At 43.9% G+C, this 22,976-nt stretch overlaps 1 protein-coding gene across 1 annotated transcript; it reads right to left on the reverse strand.

The window, feature by feature from the left end:
• Nucleotides 1-4,904: 4,904 nt before the first annotated feature.
• STC1 (stanniocalcin 1) lies at nt 4,905-19,464 on the reverse strand. Its single transcript, XM_019966368.2, has 4 exons — nt 19,104-19,464; nt 16,633-16,775; nt 15,476-15,687; nt 4,905-8,047 (listed from the first exon to the last, which is right to left on the reverse strand). Exons 1-4 carry the CDS (start codon nt 19,219-19,221, stop codon nt 7,777-7,779), a joined length of 744 nt encoding a protein of 247 aa, XP_019821927.1. The 5' UTR covers nt 19,222-19,464; the 3' UTR covers nt 4,905-7,776.
• Between the last annotated feature and the right edge of the window lie 3,512 nt (nt 19,465-22,976).

A 22,976-nucleotide genomic window follows, 5' to 3' on the forward strand; every position in this document is an offset into this window, starting at 1 on the left:
CTGTGAAAGTAATGAGGCAGAAAAGGTCGTGGTGTCTTTGGGGCAAGAATGAGAAACTTAGCATGAACAAAATCTAAGATGCATACTGGCAAGAAGGGCCCAGATTACGAGGAACTTAAATTTGAAGTCAAGATGCTTGATTTTTGTCCTTTAAGCAGTGGGGAGCTACTAGAGCAAGGAAGTGAAATGATTGTCCTTGCTCTTTAGCAAGGTCCTTGTAGTGGCTGTTTCTGTGGAGGTCTCTAGGATTGAGGAACTGGTTCAGTTAGGTCAGAGCAGCTGGGATCTTGCCACTCGAATTATGCTCTGTGGAGTATCAGCTTCCCTGTCAGCATCACCTGGGAGCACACTAGAGATGCAGGTTCTTGGGCCTCACCCAGAGGTACTGAGTCATTTTAACAAGATTCCAAGGTAATATGTGTGTACAGTAAATTGGATGCTATGTTGATAGATAGCTCTTATAGCATTCATGTATGACCCCTGGGAGAGATGACCCGAACTTTTTCCTTCCCTTATACCACAGATTCACAAACCATTCCATGATTTTTTATCTCCATTTTTAAAAGACTGATAGAAATTTTAAGAATATATTTCAAAGAACAAAATAATGCCATTTTCAGCAACATGGGTGCAAGTAGAGATTATCATACTAAATGAAGTAAGTCAGAAAGAGAAAGAAAAATGCCATATGATATCACTTATAGGTAATAAGGAAATCTAAAATGTAACACAAATGAACCAATCTACAAAATAGACTCACAGACATAGACATCAGACTTGTGGTTGCCAAGGGAAAGCTGGGGAGGGAGAGGGGTGGACTGGGAGTTTGGGGTTGGTAGATGCAAACTATTACCATTTAGAATGGATAAACATCAAGGTCCTACTGTATAGCATGGGAACTATCTTTGCTATCCTGTGATAAACCACAATTGAAACAAATATAACAAAGAATGTATATATGTATATAACTGAGTCACTTTTCTGTATAGCAGAGATTGGTAACATATTGTAAATGAAGTATATTTCAACTTTTAAAAACTATATTTCAATAATCTGAGAAATTCAATTTTTTAAGATTTGGGTTTTTGAAACATTTTTGTCACAGGCTGTTAATGTATGAGTGGGTTCAGGGAGTCATGCAAAAAAACTATTATATCTGTGCTATTTTAATTTCTTAAGCTTGGTGATGGAATGCAGGTATTCATATATTACAACTTGCCATTTTGGCTAAGTTGCAATATTTTAGCATTCAGATTCATAAAATCTTGATTAAACAATAATGTTTAGTGATCTACAAAGGGAAAAAGAGCAAGAAACTTCATCCAAAATGGTACCCCAAGACTCATGTTTGAGGTGGGAGAACATAAATGATATTAATAATATTCATGTAAATGGTAATAGTTACATTTGTCCAGTTCTTAATAGGTACTATTTTGGGGATACTCGTTATGTGCTAGACATTAAGTATTTTATGTATAACTCATTGAGTGTCATACCACTCTAAATGGTAGGACCTATTATTTGTTTTGATTTCATAGGGAGTTAAAAAAGTTTATTGATACCTAGTTGACTGACTCCAGTACTCTTGCCTGGAAAATTCCATGGGCAGAGGAGCCTGGTAGGCTGCAGTCCATGGGGTCGCTAAGAGTCGGACACGACTGAGCGACTTCACTTTCACGTTTCACTTTCGTGCATTGGAGAAGGAAATGGCAACCCACTCCAATGTTCTTGCCTGGAGAATCCCAGGGACGAGGGAGCCTGGTGGCTGCCATCTCTGGGGTCGCACAGAGTCAGACACGACTGAAGTGACTTAGCAGCAGCAGCAGCAGCGGCAGTTGACTTACAATGTTGTGTTAATTTTGTCTGCGCAGCAAAGTGATTCAGTTGTACCTATGTATATATTCTTTTTCAAGTTCTTTTTCACTGTGGTTTATCATAGGATATTGAATATAGTTCCCCATGCTATATAGTAGAACCTTGTTATTTATCCATTCTGTATATGATAGTTTGCACTGTTTGATCCAAAACTCCCAGTCCATCCCTCCCTGAGCCCCCATTCCCCCTGGCAACTCATGTTTATTCTCTATGTCTTTATGTTTGTTTTGTAGATAAGTTCATTTATGTTATATTTTAGATTCCACATACAAGTGGTAATACTTTGGCCACCTGAAGTGAAGAACTGACTCATTGGAAAAGACCCTGATGCTGGGAAAGATTGGAGGCAGGAGGAGAAGGGGGCAACAGAGGATAAGATGATTGGATGGCATCACTGACTTGATGGACATGAGTTTAAGCAAGCTCTGGGAGTTGGTGATGGACAGGAAGCCTGGCGTGCTGCAGTCCATGTGGCTGCATAGAGTTGGACACTACTGAGTGACTGAACTGAACTGAGAAGTGGTACTATATGATATTTGCCTTTCTCTGACTTACTTCACTTAGTATGATAATCTCTAGGTCCATCCATGTTGCTGCAAATGGTATCATTTCATTCCTTTTTATGGCCTAGTTGCATTCCATTGTATATGTGCACCACATCTTCTTTATCCATTCATCTGTCAATGGACATTTAGATTGTTTCCATGTCTTGGCTATTGTAAAAAGTGCTGCTATGAACATAGGGGTGCACGTATCTTTTTGAATTATAGCTTTGTCTGGATATATGCCTAGGAGTGGGGTTGCTGGATCATATAGCAACTTTATTTTTAGTTTTTTGAGGAAAAACTCCAGGAAAATATCCTCCAGACTGCTTTCCACAATAGCTGCACCGATTTACATTCCCACTAACAGTGTAGAAGGGTTCTCACAGGGATATTGTCATAGGTCAAATAAAAGAAGGTGTTAAGATGTTAGATATTTGGCCACAAACGAGAATTTGAACTCAGTTCCTGGAAATCCCAGGTCCAAGTTCTTAAATCACTACACCACAGGACAGTATGTAAAGGGTCATAATGAAATATACGTACTGTTTTTCTTTCGTCAGGCCAGAGAAAAGCAAATGCAAAATATATTTTGGCTTTGGAGAGACAATTCTTGTGGTATATGTTAGCTGTCTTTTGTATATCCAATCTTGGGAAAATGCAGTTTGGAGGTGGAAATGAATGATATTGAGAAACATCCCATTTGAATTTAAGATATGGAGAAAATCCACTAATTAAAAAAGTTAACTATATAAGACCACTCCTTGAAACAACTATACTACACAAGTCCCGAGTTTCTGTGACTGAATTCTATGACAGGTTGTAATTGCCCTTCAAGACTCAGGTAAATGTCATTCTGCTGGGAATCATTTCTCTGTTTTTTTGAGATGGGGTGCCTCCTCCTTTCGGAGAAGGCAATGGCACCCCACTCCAGTACTCTTGCCTGGAAAATCCCATGGACGGAGGAGCTTGGTAGGCTGCAGTCCATGGGGTCGATAAGAGTCGGACACGACTGAGCGAGTTCACTTTCACTTTTCACTTTCCTGCATTGGAGAAGGAAATGGCAACCCACTCCAGTGTTCTTGCCTGGAGAATCCCAGGGACGGGGGAGCCTGGTGGGCTGCGGTCTATGGGGTCGCACAGAGTCGGACACGACTTAGCAGCAGCAGCAGCAGCAGCCTCCTCCTTTTGTTCACATCTCCTCTACTTGTAATGATAATAGCTGACCCTTATGACATCACAGCGGAGAAGGCAATGGCACCCCACTGCAGTACTCTTGCCTGGCAAATCCCATGGACAGAAGAGCTTGGAAGGCTGCAGTCCATGGGGTCGCTGAGGGTCGGACACGACTGAGCAACTTCACTTTCACTTTTCACTTTCATGCATTGGAGAAGAAAATGGCAACCCACTCCAGTGTTCTTGCCTGGAGAATCCCAGGGATGGGGGAGCCTGGTGGGCTGCCGTCTATGGGGTCGCACAGAGTCGAACATGACTGAAGCGACTTAGCAGCATGACATCACAGTGCATTGAACATGGAAACACTTTACTTATCTTGTAACAGCTCTTTGGAAAATTATCACTATCCTCATATTATGGAGGAAGAAACTGATATGTTTTGAGATTAAATAGTTTACCTGACGTTGTACTCAGCCACTAAGTCATGTCTGACTCTTTCTCGACCCCATGGATAGCCCACCGGGATCCTCGGTCCACAGGATTTCCCAGGCAAGAGTACTGGAGTGGGTTGCCATTTTCATCTCCAAGGAATCTTCCTGACCCAGGGATTGAACTCGTGTCTCTAGTGTTAGCAGGCAGATTCTTTACCACTGAGCTACCAAGGAAGCCCTATCTGATGCCACGCAGTTAACAAATGGCAGAGCCAGAATTCAGATTTCAGAAGTCTGGTCTTGGAGCTGGATTCTTATCACCCTCGAGCTATCTGCCTCCCTTGCCCCACTGATTCAAATGTCTTTTCCCCTCTTCTGATTTGTTCTAAATCATTCATTGAAAGTGTTGAGGGTATCCTATGAACTGGATGCTTTTCCAGTGCTGGGAACACACTGGAGAAGCAAAGGTGCTGCCTGTCTAGGCAAAGGATGGAGGGAAACATCTAGAAAGTGAGAACAGCATAAATAAAGGCATGGAAAGGAGAGAGAGCACAGCCCGTTCCCAAACTGGGTCATGGAGGGAGAATAGACTCCATTGAACAGAAGGTATGTCTTGAGGCTGGAGAGCGAAGCAGCACCAGACTATAAAACTTCCTCTAGGGTGGTGAGGAGTTTGGGTTACAATTTTACTGTGCAGGTAATGGGAGCCACTAAATGTTTTTAAGGGGATTTGGAAAATGTTGACTTTAAACTATGTTCATCCACATATTGGCACTTCATCAGCAACTGTAAAGAAACTAATCAGCCATTCACCTCATGTTCAGAAAGTCTCATTCAAGAAATTTTTAAAGAATAACAATGAAAGACATAGGGGAAAAAAAACAATAAAACGTAACACTTTATTATTATTATTTTTTATCTTAGAAGGAATTCACCAAAGGCTTCATATTATGCTATGGTATCTTTAATTATAAAAATAAGCAAATAAAATAACTTGCATCTGTCATTACCATGATATGTTTCATAACCTTTATATGCACATGGAGCTTAAAAATGTAATTTAACAATAAATAATGACATATACCAGATATGCTCACTGTTTATTCCAGTACTCAGCCAAAAACCTAAATATCATTTAAATTATAAATACATAATGCAAATATAATGGCACAAAAATGTCTAAAGTGCAACCAAATCACAAGAGAAGAATCATGCAAACTGGTCTAGGTCAGCCCCCCAAATCACTCTGTGCAGCAAACACAAGACAAAGCTTTGGAAGTTGAAGGGGGAATTGGAGGGAGTAGGATGGAGGGAAAAGAGATGCAAAAAACTAGCAATATTGTGAGAACTGCTTCTTTCCGTATGTGTAGATATATGTATTATAGATACATATATAAATATTATTGTGGGGAGAAAAGGAGGGGGTACCACGGTTTGAAGAGGTCACAGCAAATCAAAGAGAATCCACTGGACTGAAGTTAAGAGAGAATTTCGCTAGGAATACTCATAAACTATTTGTTGCATTGGGATCCTGGCTTAGTGCGAAATGGACATAACACACAAAACTTGAATAGCTTTTCTGGTTTGGAGAAGCCAGCCTTGCCTGGGGGCAGGTTTGGGGTGGGGAGGGATGGTGGAGGGAGGGTGAGGGAGAATCAACTTAGAATATGATCTACCTGATTTCCAAGAGGCTAAGGCAGTGTCCATATGTCTGGGGACCTGGGGATGGGGCAGTTCTGGGTATAAAAATGCTCTTAACAATCTGATGTCAACACGCTGAGAGGCTGTGTGGGGACAAAAGCAGCCGCTTGTGCAGCTGCTAGGTCTGTGCATCCACTCTTGGTCCTTGAGCAGCACGTTACTGGTTTTAAAGGCTTTGTGGTAAAGTTGTATTGCTTTTCGTTTTTCTGGAGATGTGCCCTCCCTCCTCCCACCAGGATCCCTACCACTCTGATTCGGACAGATAGGAAGTTCATCTGAGTGAGAGTCAAGCACCAGTGGTTTCTACCTAAGCGAGTTTGGAGTGGCCCTTACAGTCCTACCCCTCCTCCCTCTTCCTCTCTCGACGTTGACCTTTGGTGGGCAGTGACGCTCCTAAGGGACTGTTGGGTTCAAGGACAGTGACCCTGAGAAACTACTGTTGTTCATAGCTAGGTTAATCATTTGGCTTTGGTGGTCGCCATCTTGTAAACATCATGGCAGAAAGGATCAAACCGCCAGCTCTGTTTTTCCCTCTTTTTTTTTTTTTCTTTTTTTTTTTGTTTTTTTCTTTTTTTTTGCAATCCTATACAGAGATGGCCCGGCTGCCAGGACTACTTCAGCAAGGCAGCGTGCTACAGGACAAAAATGTAATAAGAGGAGTTTATTAAGGCTGGACAACCCAGGGTTACTTATACCCCCTCAGCCCCAAGTCCCCCGAACTAAAGACCCAAAGGCTGATTGACTCATTCCTGATTGAGTTCATGGAAAGCCTCCTACCCCATCATCATGTTGCCAGAGAACCAGGCACTGATGAACGGTGACAAGTCAAGAACTGCCACTTCCCAAGGCATAGCAGGCCGGATCACACTCTTAAGTGGCCCAAGCTCAAAGGGTCGCTCTTTCTGGCTCCTGTAATTCTCAGTTGGATGTGACAGAGCTGTTTCAGGATAGGTCTAAGTCAAGAGTAGCCTCTGGGTTGAGGTGGGCTGGGAGATTAACATCTTGCCTGGGGTCCTTCAGATAAACCTGTTGTTTTTTTTTTTTTTTTTTTCTATCTCATACAGGCCCATCTTAAGTTTTGATGTTGAGTAAAACTACTTCTACCCCCTTAGTTATAAAAAAGGCCACAAGGAGCATTTATGTGGATATCTGGAAGTGAGATAGTTATTCCATTCCCAGGAAAAGAAAAATAAAGCTAAGTTACAAAACTAAATCTATATGCAATAAAGTTATTATATACTGCTTTGTTTAAGCAGAGTCCTCTGGAATTTATGTACAGTACATTAGTTTTCACCTATTTATATTCCACAGTTAGACCTTAAGATTCTCTGGTTTTAAGACAATTGTTAAAGATACTTTTAAAGCTCTGAGCAGTTACAGTACTTAGAGATGTTAGCTTTTTGTTTTTCATTCGATGCAAGAAGATGCAGGCTCCAAGTCTGGTTGGAGAGCCAGGCTCGAGCAATTTGGTAAATGTGTTGGGAAGGAAATTAGACATTGAGGATCAAGACCATAAGACACTAGCTCATGAGAGATCAAGAACTCAAATATGACATTCATATTCGTCCATGGCCAGCACAGATTCATAACACGAATTCCACTGAGCATCTTTATGAGCATTGGTTTAAGACATGCATTTAAATTAAGTTGCTTCTTATCAGCTAACTCTACTGGGGCAACCATTCTAAAGGGCTCCGCATCTTCAAATGACAATGTCTGGGGAGTTATGTGAATGTTTTGTGTTTGAGAGTTGTTGGAGGGGAGCTGGGAAAAGACCGAGTGGAGGGAAGTGATAAAAGAGGCCACTTTCTCCCGAGGAGAGGCATAGAGATCACATATGTTCTATTGGTGGGAATGCCGCCATTGCAAAATGTTGAGAAATTGATTACAGAAGCCTAGTTTCATGCAATTTTTCTTTAAGGGAAGAGGGATAGAAAATAGGAACTACTTAAAAAAAAAAAAATCAAACCAGGCACAGTACACTCAAAGTTGGTGCGTAAACACCCTTAAAACGATCGTAGTTTGCTGAGGCTGTGATTGCCTCTCCCCAGCTAGGCACTCTCCTGGGAGGTGCGTTTGATGTGGGAGGGAGAGGCCACCTCACCTCGGAGGTTCCTGAGGAGGACTTTCAGCTTCTGTGGCTCATTGGCACGCCTCCTGTTGAAGTCAGCTCGCTGCTGTGTATGGGCACAGTGATCCGTCTGCAGGATGTGAAAGAGGCTGGCCATGTTGGGGCCGATTTTCTCCATCAGGCTGTCTCTAATGGTGCTCACTGTGTCTTCGTCACAGTCCAGTAGGCTTCGGACAAGTCTGTTATAGTATCTGCATTGGGAAAGAGGGGTCATTCGGTGAGAGCAAGGCAAGACCCTGGCTTTCATCTGGGCTGCAGCCAACACCCAGTCCAAATGGCCAGACCAAACACCCATGGGTAGCATCAGTTGAAGGTGGCTTTTGCCTCTGACTTTCATGCAGCATCTTCTTAGTGTGAGTGTATGCGCTGCCTTGAGTTACCACCCAGAGTAAAGATGGTTCTGTATTCATGTTTAGTGCTTAGGAGATTGAGATTGTACTTTGAATAGTGGGCTCATGGCGAGTTATAAAATCTTTAGAAACAGAATCATGGAGCTAGATGGGGATTGTGAAGGTAATTTAACGATTATTTCATCATCTCTTTTTATGGAGAAGAAATTAAGGTAGGAGAGCTGAAGTGACTGTCCCGGGTCATCCAATGGGCTAGTGTGTGATTAGTTGCTTGGTCATGTCCGACTCTTTGTGACCCCACAGACTGTAGCCCGCCAGGCTTCTCTGTCCATGGAATTTTCTAGGCAAGAATACTGGAGTGGGTTGCCATTTCCTCCTCCAGAGGATCTTCGTGACCCTGGGATCAAACCTGCATCTCTTGTATTGGCAGGCGGATTCTTTACCACTGAACTACCAGAGAAGCCCTCCAGTGGGCTAGACGTAGAAGCAAAGACTTGATCAAATGGATGATGTAACCCAGCACTCACACTTATATGTCAATAGTCACTGCACACCGTGAAAGCATTTACGGTTATTTTGGTGACTCTGCAATTTTTCTTTTTCTTGATGGTATGTGTGCATATTCTGACTAAATTTCTATTTTTTTTTTTTTTTCTGGTCACATTGAGTGGCTTGTGGGATTTTAGTTCCCCAATCAGGAATGGAACCCATGTTCCTCAGTGGAAACATGGGGCCCTAACCACTGGATTGCCAAGGAAATCCCTAAATTTCAATTTTTAAAGGGGATCCCTGTCTTCAGTTATCTCATGCATTTTTCTACTCAGTCTGAGTTCCCTATCATCCCTTGGCTAGCCTCTCTGAAGGTTATTGTCGCAGTCATTTTCAGTCTTCCTGCAAAGGGATAGTGCAGTGAGAGGACCAAATGCCAGGCAATGAGGATATTTACATAGAAAGGCTGGAGGCCCTTAATGCTTCTTGCTTCTATCATTTCAAGAAATTTCTCACACCACTCAAGCTTTTGCTGAGTGGTGGGGGGATGTTTTTATAGATATTTGGTGACCATCACTTGTTTGCTGATGGTTTTGTTTTCCTGACTAAACTGTAAGCTTTGCTGAAGGCAGGATATGTGTCCTTATTCTCTGTGCTCCTCATGTGCCCAAGTCCTAGGGCCATATTGCCTGCTCACTGTCTATTTGTTGATTTATTTTGTGGCCATTGAGGAAATGAAGCTTTCAAAATAGAGTTATTTCCAAAGTCATGGTTCCCTAAAGAAAAAATTATCTGTATGTCTTCTGGTAAGTTTCACACAAAAAAATTGGTGTTTGTTATAAATTTCCTTCATCTTTGATCTGAATTCTTGAAGCATCTGAAATACTGTGGCTAATCATTATGGCTCAGAAAGGATTAAACTAACATATATATATATATATTTTTTTTTTTCCATGAAGAATATGGTTTCATCGTTTTAGTCATAGGACATTTTTCCATGAATAAGATGGCAGTGCAGAAGATGTGAAAACAATTGTGTAAATGTTACACAGCAAATATTCTTAGGTAATATTCCCTTTGATGCAGGTTTTTGAAAAATCAGTACCTGTGAGTTAGACAGCATGGAAATTACCAAAAAAGGAGTCTTTTATGACATTAAGAACACACTTGAACCTTGTCATTGACCTTTTGTCAGTAAACTGTCTAATATTTAACACATATAAATTACTGGTCCTATTTGTTGGGAAGACAGTTTTGGTATTTTCCAGTTTGAATTGGGATGCATCTGCTCCATTTTGAGGAGGCAGTTGTCAAACCCATCAGTTCTGTGCTCACTAAAAGGACTCTCCTGATGATGGCCCGTGCTAAGTTGCTTTAGTTGTGTCCAGCTCTTTGCCACCCTATGGACTGTAGTCCACCAGGTTCCTCTGTCCTTGGGATTTCCCAGTCAAGAATACTGGAGTGGGTTGCTGTTTCTTCCTCCAGGGGATCTTCCCAACCCAGATATCGAACCCATATCTCTTGTGTCTCCTGCATTTGCATGCGGGTTCTTTACCACTAGCACCGCCTGGGAAGCCCCCTGATGATGGTGGTCTGCAGTATTTACGTAGAGAGACCCTTTTCTCAGAGGAGCCCTAAGACTGCTGGGCCACGATCTTCCATGAAAAGAAACCTGTTTATTTTTAACTCACCTCATAGAACACAGGATCAAACATCTTTCCAGAATAACTTAACCCTCCTCCCACCTCCAGAGGTCCTTTCAAGGATGTACAGTAAATAGAGTGGAATGTGGGCACTGAAGCAAAGCCATCACCCTTCTGTGAGGGAGCAGAACGAAGCTGGGGACACAGGGAGTAAAGTGTCTGGGTCTTGGATACAGTCCTGGCTCGACCTCTTCCGTGAAGGAGGATTATATCCAGCTGTTGTTAAAATTGGGACTCCCTGGCACAGAGACACATTTTCCAACCCTTTGGAATTATAAAGCACATGAGTCAAAGCAGATCTCGCTTGGATGGGGAAATGGGGAGAGAAGTGGTTTTGGAAAAAGTGAGAATAGACTACTTTGTATGAACAAAGTAGACATCTACACACCCACATAGATCCCCAGGCATCTCTTGTGCTCTGCTGGGATGTGGTTCCCTGGATCTCTTTGTCTATTTCACAGGGTGTTTTAGATCCTAGAGAAGAAGGTTTGTGACCCCTCACCTTCCTGTCCACCACTCCCTCCCTCACCCCCGCTCCCTGCAACATGGACTGTATAACTTAGAAGTTAATCTTTCCATTTCTAGAAAGAACTGTTCACACTTAATGGTCTTCCAAATGGGCTGGAAAAGAGGATCTTCCCTTAGGGCAACACTGAAGACTAGTCTGGATGAAAAGTCCAACACCAGTAAAGGAACTAAGCTTCTGCAACTAGCCTTACCTCTTTAAGGCCATTTATGTGTTCCTCTGGTCCCGTTTTGTCCAGACAGCTGCTCTCCAACTCTGAAAACACCTACTTTTACTGTTGCTTTCTCTGCTAACCCCAATAGGCCACCTGTTCTTGATGCTTCTTGAGGATGATCCTGGCCAGCCTGACTGCTCTTAGCAACTCCCCCCAAATCTACCCTTAGCCTCTCCCATGGAGCTTGTTAACTAAACAAGGGTAGGCTAAGAGAGCGCCTTCGAATAGAAAATGTCCATGGCTCCAGCAGCAGCTCCTGCAAGTGTGGGAAACCTACGAGACTGCCTTTATGTCTACACCATTTGCCTGAGCAAGCAAAAGGTTAACCCTACACCTCTTCATTAAGGGCTGGAATATGGCATTGACCTCTAGTGATTGAGACAGATCTTTCCTATCTCTAAGCCACCTCAGTGAGGTTACTGAAGAAATCGTGTCTCCAGAAAAAGTTGATTTAGCCCTTGTCACGTATTTCTGGATCACCATCTTGTATCAAATCTTGATGTTACTATAGCTATTGGTGAGATGTGCCTTCTCTTTGAGGAGAGAATGCACACAACTTCAATTGTTGATCACCAGGGGCTACATTTATTGTATTCTGTTTGGTATTCCATTTTTAGACTGTGGCTATCTCCTAGAGGTTTTACCTGCTGCCATTTTTGAAGTGGAAATCAAAGAGCTTGGATCAGGGCTGTGTGAATTTTAGGCTCAACACTGTCATTCACTAGCTGTGTGACCTTCAGCAAGTCACCCCCTCTCTTGGTCTGTTCTTTAATTACCAAAATGAGACAGTTAGCCTAGATAATCTTTATGGTCATTTCTAGCTATGACATGTTTCTGGGGTTTGATATATACGTTCCTTCTCAATTTAACAATAGCAACAAAAAAAAAAGTGCAAATTTGCTTAAGGACCATCCTTTGTAGGAAGAGTTAAAACAATTTAAGATGATTCCTTTTGTCATCTTTATCGGGTGAGGCGGTGGGAGGTACTCCCAAGATTTGGTGGGTAAAATTCTGATTACCCAGCCTGATGGGTGTGTGCTCAGTCGCTCAGTTGTATCCAATGTTTTGCGATGCCATGGACTGTAGCTTGCCAGGCTTCTCTGTCCATGGGATTCTCCAGGCAAGAATACTGGAGTGAGCTTCCATTTCCTCCTCCAGGGGATCTCTCTCATTCAGGGATTGAACCTGCGTCTCCTGTGGCTCCTACATTGTCTGGGGGATTCTTTACCACTAAGCTACTGGGGAAGACCTCCTCCTCTCCCCTCAGCCTGGAAGTACCCTTTAAAGCATGTTTCTTGCTTCCCCTTTGAAAATTCCATCAGTGACTTTATTTTCTCGGTAAAGAATAAGATCAGATATTCTCCATAGCTACTGTTTCAGCCATGCTTACCCAAATACACACATACTGCCTAGGAACATTCTGTGTGAAGGTTTATAAATAGTCCTTTGTTTCCCTTGATCAATATTATTCTTCTGTTTCCTGTTCCCTATCCATGCCCTAGAGAGTTGGAAGCTTTGTCAGTTTTCCCACTCTGGATCTGGAATGGTCCAATTTCTTCTCAAGTCTCACAGCTGCCCAACTTGCCTGATCAATTTTGCCATCTTCCCTCCTTATTGAAAATATAGTGTGCAAATCCAGGCAGGGGGACACTCCAGCTATTCTTCCTCTTCTAAGCGCATTTCTCTCATGGAAAAGTTCCCTGTTCTGGCTCCTGGTCCAGTCACAGGCTTTTGGATTCTCCCAGGCCCAAATCTCATGCTAGATAAGTCACAGGAAGGTGGAATGAACCTGTAACTACTTCCTTTCACAATTCTGTGCCAGTTGGCACAACTTACTGTGTATCTATGGTGGGACAGAGGCTGGGAAAGCAGGATGTGGCAGGAGAGTGAGAAGCTTAAATAGAGCAAACCAGAGCCCAGCATGGAACCGGAAATCTCTAGTTCTGAGCAGGAATAATACTAGCCAGTTGAAGTCAAATAATTGGGGAAAGGTACAGTTGCATGGAAGATTCTAGTCTTCAAGAGACTGACTGTTTTCCCTAATAAAGGTGATTCTTCTAAGATGACAGAGGATGATAACCAGATTCTGTGTGACCACTTTCTAAAGGTGAGAACAAGACATCTGTTGAAAAGAATAATGGCCTGCTTAAACATTCCTATTACTGGACTTCCCTGGCGGTCCTGTGGTTAAGACTCAGCTTCCACTGCAGGGGTCGTGGGTTCCATCCCTGGTCAGGGAACTAAAATCCCACATACTGCACAGTGTGGCCAAAAAAAAGAAACTAAATCAAAAAACTCCTATTTCTAGTCTCTTTTTAGATTCTTAGTATCATCAGTCCACAATCTGTATTCTCCTTTCTCTAAGAGCTCTGGCTTCATAATGAAAGATGCTACCTCAGTTGAATCAGAGACATGAGTAGTGTCTCAAAATTGGCCATATGCCATGTTATAGGTTATGAACTGTCTTTGGACCCTTAAAGATTAAAACTGATAATGGCTGTACTAACATATTCCTGCACAGTTACCACACAAACACATACTTGGTCCTTGATATTGTTATTGAGTCACTAACTTGTGCTTGACTCTTTATGACCCCATGGACTGCAGCATGCCAGACTTCCGTGTCCTCCACTATCTCCTGGAATTTGCTCAAGTTCACGTCCATTAGCCCCCTGGTCCCTAGCACCTGTCAAACCTAGCAATCTTTACTTCTTTTCCTTAGGGTGAAGAATCTCCAAGTATCAGACTGTTTTCCCCCCCGCCCCCTCTCCAGATGTAATAAGAATCTTCCTAAGAATATTAAGACTAAGGTCAATATAAAGAGACAGGCCACTTGAGATAAATGATGAATTTGACTTTCCTGTTCTCAGAATATCAGTTAGGACCATGACAGGGTCACGTCCAAAGACTGAACACATGACTTTTATAAACTGACATGAGGTTCTGAAGTGCAGTGATCTGTAGTCAGGGTGAATCAGAAATTTACAAAGTTTAATGTCAGAGGCCTCAGCCTTTCTCTAAGGAGGAGCTACTTTTCCATTTTCCGTGTGTGCATGCTAAATCGCTTCAGTCATGTCTGATCTGTGTGACCCTATGGACAGTAGCCCACCAGGCTCTTCTGTCCATGGGATTCTCTGGGCAAAAATACTGCAGTGGATTGTCGTGCCCTCCTCCAGGGGATCTTCCTGACCCAGGGATTGAACCCGTGTCTCTTACATCTCCTGCACTGGCAGGCAGGTTCTTTACCACTAGGGCTACCATGTATAAATGACTAACTTAATGGTTAGCCCCAGAAGGACTAGGTTATTAAGGACTCTCTGAAGAAGGGAGGCAGCCATTGGCTAGGAAATCAATCTGGTAAGGCTGTGTTAGCTGTCTTGTGGTCAGAGCAACCCATAGGGTCTGATCTTTGTGAATATGTGCAAATTTGACTGGAGAATCAGAGAAAAATAGTCCTTCAGGACTAGGAGTCAAGTTTTAGGCTGTGCGGCATCACAGGAGGCGGAACTTGACTGGTCTGCATTGTCCCTGCCATACTTCCATGCTGGCCCCATTAGAACCTCTCTGAACTTGATCACGGATGATGAAGCCCAGGTCTTGCCAGAAAGCTTTCTAGGCCATGAAATGAGCATGCCTGCCATCTCATGTCTTAGGTGCTGACTCCTGTCTGGTAAAGACAGTGAGTCAAGGATGCAGAAGGGCGTGATGCTCAGATATTACTAGCTTAGTGGCTTGGGCTCAGGGATCCAGGGAATCAGCAGAAAACCATTCCGGGAAACCCTGGACTAGAAGAATGGGATGACAGACCTGGAAGGGAACATGGGAATCATCTAGTCCAGCCATTTCACTTTTCCCAAAGGAAATTTGAGTCCCGCCAAAGGGAGATGGCTTGCTCTGGGATACCCAGTGAAATATCTAGGGGGACTTCGGACTGACTCAAAATACATGCAGTTTTAGAAGTCTGTTGATGACATTTGACCAAGGTTTTCATGATGACCCACTGTACTTTGCCTAGTCACGATTTCAGCCCAACTGGATGTCTCAAAAGCTTGTTTCCATAAACTTCATAATTCCCTTCAAGGCAATGCACCCAGGGATGCTGTGGATGAAGTTTTCTATTAGATGCATGGAAAGACTTTCCTACAACAGTGAAAAAAAATCCAGGCTGCCTAAGCTGTCACAGACAATCACAAACATATTTTTTCCTGCAAAAGCTGGGAAGACTGCAAGCTAAAATAAGAGCACGATTGTGGCAATTTAACCCCTTCTGTATCTGGCTCTGCCAGTCAACCACTCCCTCCTCCCCCACAATTGCCAAAAAGTGGATTCATCTGTACCTGTTGGAGAAATGATTAGGGAGCTGGACGACTTCCGTGATGGCTTCCGGGTTCCGCTTGGCGACACTGCACACGTTCAGCTTGGTGTAGCACTCCTCCTGGACTTCGGCAATCATCCTCTGGAAAGTAGAGCACCTCCGAATGGCCAGGAAGACCTTGGAGGTGACCCCGTTGGCGATGCACTTTAAGCTCTCTTTGACAAATGCTTTTCCCTGCCGAGGAAGGAGGGGGGCAAGAGGACAAACTTTAGCTTGAGCTGAACAGAGAGGACAGTGCCTACAGTATGTGGAACTTAAGGGGGCATGCCTTGGCACTGTCTCTAACCCTAACCCTTAACCCATAACTCTAACCCCCAACTCTTATGACCCCATGGACTGTAGCCTGCCAGGTTCCTCTGTCCATGACATTCTCCAGGTAAGAATACTGGAATGGGTTGCCATGCCCTCCTCCTGGGGATCTTCCTGACCCAGGGATTGAACCTGCATCTCCTGCATCTTCTGCATCGCAGGCAGATTCTTTACCACTGAGCCACCAGGGAAGCCAGCCCTCTAAATGTCCTTGTAATAAGAGAATTGTAGGCTGCAGTCAAGATTTTTTTTTTTTTAAATCCCTATTCCCTTAGACTACCTTGAGAATTGAGCTCCATAGAAATGAAATGAGATGACAAAAAGAGATGAACCATAACCAACCACTCTGCAGCCTAAAAATAGACAGTATTCTTAGAGAATAGATTGTATTCTCTGGATTGAGATTTGATAACTCAAACCACAAGCTAGTAAACAAACAAACAAGCAAGCTAGTATGCTGGCTTATATAGTGAGAAGAGCTTCTTTGTTAGAAGAACATTTTTATTTCCTCTTGAAGAAGCAAAGATTTTCCGCTCATCACCCCTCCCTTATAAGACAGCCTCTGTCAGCGTGTTACAATTGTGCATTAGAGTGGGTGGAGAGTGGTTTATATAGAACCTATTTCTTAGCCCACAGTGTGTGTGTGTGTGTGTGTGTGTGTGTGTGTATACACACGTTAGAGATGAGAATTTAGAGTAGGGAGGCTGGGAAGCAGAGCTGGTTCCCTACAAGACTGGGTCCGAAGAACAATAGTTTCATACACCGTTAATGACATATAGCCAGTGGGAGCAGGGGTCAAGGTCTTATTACCTGAGTGTCAAATTTAGCAGCGCTGTACAAGAAGGATTTACAGATGTCGTACATCCCATCTGTGTCACAGGTGGAGTTCTCCAGGCATGCAAAAGCTCCACAGCCAACCTGCAGCGCGCTGTTGAGGCAGCGAATCACTTCAGCTGAAAGATACAAATCCATCCAATCTGGGTCAAACGGTGAGGATGCTCTGGACAGATCACGGTGATGTGGTGGCAAAATTCAAAGACAAAGGGGTGAGAAGAACTTCTCCTGGGAGTCTGTGATGGGGCTACCAAAAAGACCCATTCAGAGTGGTGTGGGGGATGAAGAAGAGAGGGGACAAGCAGACTCCTTTTGCTTATAAGAACCAGAGCACATGGAGGAGTGGGAATGAGTTTTCCCTTGGAGGCATACTCTTGGTCTCACCATCCCATACAGTTTTGGTGGTCGGAGAAGTAAGATTGGAAGATCAGGCATGCACAGTTCTTGAAGGAACTCTGCAGAATCCAAGGTCATGTCCTAAAGGCTGAAAGCCTGGGAAGGCAGTGATGGGTGGACAAGTTTAGGCGGAGGAAGGGCCAGGGAGTCTATCTGGCTTCCAAAAAAATACACTCCAGGGTAATAAGGATGGACATGCGTGTGTGCATGTGCGTGCTCAATCGGGTCTGACTCTTTGTGACACTCTGATTGTAGCCTGTCAGGCTGCTCTGTCCATGGGATTTTCCAGGCAAGAATACTGGAGTGGATTGTCATTTCCTTCTCCAGGGGATCTTCCCAAATCAGGGACTGAACCCGTGTTTCCTGCATTGGCAGGCAGATTCTTTACCATCTGTGCCACCAGGGAAACCCCAATAAGCATGGACATTTGGCCTAAATGGCAGAGAAGAACTTGCTAGGAGTCCACTTGGAGACCCTTCTGATTTAGGGCGTTTAACTTACCTTCCTATTGGCGGAAAGAAATCTGATCCTTTCATGTTTCATCCCAACCACCCCCCCCCCCCCCTCCATAGGACAGTGCTTAGAGGTATGTATAATCTCTCATATTAAAAGCCATTTTTTTAAAAAAGAGAGAAACACAGGTGTAGAATAACAAGGCCAAGGCACCCCCTTGTGCAAGACGGAAAGAAAACCGCAAAGAACTTGCATGAGGCTTTCTACATTGTGGATAAGATCTCCCATAAAAGTAATTTCTCTCCTACAGAAGGGGGGGGGGTGTTCTGGCAGGCAGCTCAGCGAGAAATGATCTGCAGCCTTCATACCATAGGAGTCTCCTCTGAGATCAAAAGCACGATTCGGTTAGGCGGCCCCTCCCCCCCGGCCCCCCCCTCCGGCCCCCCCTCCCCCCGCAGCCTCTGGGATGTTACAAGTCATTTCCCTAATTATATATTTCCACGGGTTCAAATTATAACTTTGCTTAAAGCAGTTTTAATATGCATTAGGGTTGCTATTGTTTTAGGCAAGCTGGAATTGTGAATCACGGCATCTCTATAGCAACTAAGTACAAAAGGAAGTGAACCAAAGCCCTCCTCTCGGCAGGGACCTGTGCTCTTTCGAGGGGAGCGGCGTCCAACACCTGCGAGCCCATCTTTACTGACGGTCGGGGCGGGGCGGGGTGGGGGCAGAGAGAGAGAGCGAGCCGGCATGGAAGGCAAGCAAGATGGACAAGCCAAGTCCAAAGGCAGAGGTGTCAATGCCGGCTTCCTGAGGACTCTTTTCCTTTAGAGGCTAAGATAATACACAATTGACTGCTCCGGGAGTCAGGACTAGAGAGAGACCCCCGCCCCCTTGGAGAAATAGCTGCTACCTTTCACAGATACTTTTTTACGAGGGGGCTCCCTGGCCAAGGGGCTGCGTGGGGATTGAATGGAGCCCTGAGAGAGCAGAGACAGACGGAAGGAGCAGTGTCGCGGGGTGCGGGGTGGGTGGGGGTGGGATGTATAGGGTTTTCTATAAATCTGCCCTGAATTTGTCAGACTGGAGGGCTATGGCTCGGTAAATCGCTCTGCAGAGGGAGCTTTCTGTGTGTTCCCTGAAGGGCCGAGGAAGTCAAGTTATGGGGTCTTTAGGGTGAAGGAAGAGGAGCAGCATCAGACAAGTCACGTCTCACCTCAAGATCAGCTTCGGCTTCTGGAAAGTATAGAGAGCGCTTTGAAGCATGCCAACATTCAAGCCTCTCCCCCGCCCCCTCCCCCCGCACCCCCCTCCCCCCCCCCACCAAGAGGGTACGTGCCAGATTTCAGGCAATCAGGCTAGGCTTATGCAATGAAATACCCTCAGCAGAGCGCCCAGCTTCTTCGTTAGTTGCATGCAATTTATTAAACAAAGGAGCTCCACTTCCTAAGGCTATTGGATTACACTGGCAGTTTATTGCCTTCAGGCATGCAGCACATTTATTATCAAGATCAGCCGTCACAGACACAGTTGCAAAAGCGAGAGGCAAATGAGGACAGCTCCTTGCGGGAGAAACCGGTCCTGGGTTTGCCGCTTACCTGAGTTCTGAGCTGCCACCCGGGATTTCCTGAGGCTCACAGAATCATTCTGCTCCGCCTCATGGGTTGCAGAAGCACTGATCACCAGCACCAGAAGCACTGCTGAGTTTTGGAGCATTCTCTGAGAAGTTTCCGCTAAGTTGCTGGGTTTTTTTTTTTTCCTCCCCCCCTTTCCTCTTTCCCTCTCCCGGCTTGAGTGAAGATGTGGATCTGGATACACTGAGAACCTAGGTGAGGATTTGATGAGGATTTTTCTGTTGTTGCTGCTGCTGATGTTGCTTCCGCTGGCGCTTTTTGCTGCTGCTGTTGTTGCTGCTGCAGTCGCTGCTTCTTGCACCTCTGGCTTTTGCAAACTGGGGGCCCAGAGCTGCACCCAGGGATTTTATAGCCGTTCTTATCGGTCCTCAGGATCAGGGACCAATCAGGTCCCTCAGCTGGTCTGGCCAGCCAATCGGAGGGCGTGCTCATTGGGCTAGAGCTGTTTGACTTCTTAGAAATATTTTCCAGCAAATTAAAAGTACCTGCTGCCAATGTTTTATACGTGTGTGTGACTGTGTGTGCAGAGATGTATGAAAAAGCTATTTTCACAGAATTCAGGGATGATTTTGTGTTGGTCGAATTAAAGGGAAATCGTATGATGAACTCAACCAGGTGCTTTGGGAAATCTAACCATCTTTTAAAACTGTGTGCTATGGGAAGGAATGCAATCCAGGCAGGATGAGTAGTGGGGTCTCTTTGGATTCGAATTTAAACTCATTACAGCAGTTTTACTATAATTTTCATAGCACTGTCTCAGTGTTGTAAGTTACGTAGATAGTACCTCCCCATCTTCTCAGTGTAAGTGTGTTCACAGGTCTGCAAGGCATTTTGGCTGTATGTGGACATCCATCCTGAGTTTTCACATATATGAGCTTTTGTAAAGGGACATGTAGGAGGATAAGGGCCCTGGTGGACTGGAAAATGAGAGCTCTGAGCTGTCACCCCAGTTCCTCTATTGATCAGCTCTATGACCCTGGTCAAATCCTTTTACCCTGTTCTACCTGTTTTCCAACCTGTCAAATGCCAAAGTTGGAGTCTAGCATTCCTGATATCTCTAAAACAATGTCTAGTAACATAAATTAACCTTGACTCCCATCTTTTTTGTTACCAGCAAGACTGCAGACTCCAAGAGTGTTAGTTACCACAGCTAGACACATGAATACCTACATGTATTCTGCTCAACAGGGAGACATCGTGAATGCCTGGAAATTAATAAACTGTGTATTCAAGCCCAGCAACTTCATAATCACATTGAAACAATAAGCTGGCCAAAGCAAGAATAAACCTGTTGGGTAAACCAGTTCATTTCTTGTTGAGTGGGGGGAGAGGGATTAGGGGGTGGCAAGACAGGGAAGAAGGGGTAAGAGACCAGCATGTGTTGGAGAAAGGGCTAATAAGCTTGATATGTAATAAGAAAATTACTGTGGCATCACAACCATGCCTAGGATAGAAGTTCATATTTTCTTATAAGTGGGCTGTAGGCAATACTGAGGCTTGTCCCTAACTTGTGAAGGAGGCTAATGATCTTGGAGAGGATTTAGGATTGATGGTTAGGATTGAAGGTGGTCATTAAGGGCTGGGTTGGAGTGAAAGGATTAAGCAAGACAACCTTTAAACATTTGAAGGAGGTAAATGAGAAAGGGCCATCAGGGATTCGTCCAGACGGGCAAGATGATCTTGTAAGAAAACAGAGCCAAAGACTTCCATGTAAATCATCAAATCTTCAAACAAAGATTGGAGAAAGAGCTCCGACTCTTAACCACAAACCAAGAATCAACTCTACATGAGTGTGGGGAGTGATTATAGGTTGCCTGGCAAGGAAAAAAAAAAAAAAGGTTGTTTGGAAAATATGACATTTGCTAGAAGAAGGAGCAGAGAAAATTAAGGGTAGAGGGAATATCTAGAGAAAAGAAAGGGAATTTTCAAATTTCTTTTAACATTTTCAATTTAAATTAACTGACAGTATTGGTATTTCTCAAGTACCTTCTAGGCTGGGAGCTTAGGGGATGCGTGGGGGAAGGTAAAGGAGAAGAGAGAAGGAGGAAAAGTAATGATTCTCATCACTGAGAAGCTTATAGTCAAGTTGGGAAGAAGGTCAACCCCAGTCATATTTCCTAAGGGTTCAGGGTGTCAGAAACTTGTATGGTAAGAGAAGGCCATGGTCAGCATTGGCTACAGATGTGGCAAAGCTTCATGGAACGGTCAGTGCAGGAAAGATGTGAACTGCTGTTGTTGCTTTTGCAGAATTTATGAAAAAGCCATGATGTTTCATTTTTTAAAAATGTTTTTGTTCTGGAAATCTCAGAGGTTGTTTTTATTGCTTCAGGCAGGAGTGATAGGTGTCTGGCGTGACGGCACTGCAACACAGTATTAATAGTTGTGTGTTTTCTTCTAGAAGGAGAACCAGAAGACAGATGCATATTCTTCCCGAAGATTTGGATTTCTCATCCTCTACTTCTCTACCTCCTTAGCCATTTTTTTCTTGTTAAAGGCAGTACTGTTTCTCTTGTTAGACTTTCCTTGTTTTAACCTACTGGCTTTGAAGTAGGTGAAAACCTACTACTTTTCACCATCGCCATTCTTTTCCCCATACCCTGGTGTTCCCACCAGAACAGATTGTTCCACAATTGTCAGGGTGTGTTTTGCATCTTCTGATGTTGGTTCATTGTTTCTCTGGATTTCATTAACTTATTGTCATCTGTCTGGAGGTTCCTAGCTGAGTGTGTGAAATATCTCACAGTACTGATAACATGAAGCAATGCAATGGTGGGCAGCCATATTGGTTTGCATATAACTAGTGCATCTGTGCATTTGAGAACATCAAAGGCGGAAGCTGAAGCCTACCTAGAAATCCCTAATGTAAATAGCATCTCTTACCCAGAGTTCAAGGACATATGAATGTACTCAATCCTTGTGCTCGCATTAGACTTTGATATAAGAATGATAGAAGAGTCTGGGGAGCACTGGAGGTGATGTCCAGTTTCTTTGTAACTTCTCCTGGGATGGGGGAGTAAGGAAGAATACAAAAGAGCTTGAATATCAGATTTCAGACTTTGAATTTTATCATGCAAGCAACGAGGAGTCAAGGGTTCTTGAGTAGGAATTGCTAAATGTGTTGAAATTAGCATTGGGGGAAGGTCCTTCGATTGTACTTAGGATAGCTTGGAGGAAGAAAAGAATGGAGATTGTAAAGCTAGTTAGTAAGATCAATTTGTGTTGTTGAGGTCCTGGACAACCAGGACAGCAGTAGGAAAGAAAGGGGGAAAATGATGAGAGATGTTTGAAATAAGATGGAAATTATCAATTAGTGTAAGAACTTTATTGGAAAAAAATATTTCTCCTAGTTTAATGACAGTACATCAGGGGTTTTCCCTTCCCCATTCATTGGTTATGGATTTTAGTTGACAAGACTATCTAGCATCTCCGTTAGACTGGCACTTTCTGGGATTCTGTTAAGGTAGTAACTTAGCTCACAAAAAGATGTGATGCGCTTAAGGGAGATGAGGAATCTTCCCAAGCCCTACTGCGGCTGTGCAAGTTGGAGGCACCCCCAGGTGCAGTAGGTGGGAGGGGAGGGGAGCCTTTGCCATGCCCTCAAGCTGGGAAAGTGCACAGAAGTGGGTGGGAGAATCTGCCAACACCTAAGGCTGGGTGATGGTGCCCTGACTGTGCCCGTGCGAGGCTGGCATGAGTTCAGTGAGAAGATTACATCAAAGATCTCTGGGGCTTTGTTGGATTTGGCTAGCTTAAAACTGAGCGGTGAATGGCTCTGGGCTTTTTGGTGAGAGTAGCCAAGGAGCATGGTCTCTTGGTAAATGTTTCTGTTGCGGTTAA

The sequence above is a fragment of the Bos indicus genome, chromosome 8 (genome assembly GCF_029378745.1).
Source record: "Bos indicus isolate NIAB-ARS_2022 breed Sahiwal x Tharparkar chromosome 8, NIAB-ARS_B.indTharparkar_mat_pri_1.0, whole genome shotgun sequence".
NCBI lineage: Eukaryota > Metazoa > Chordata > Mammalia > Artiodactyla > Bovidae > Bos > Bos indicus.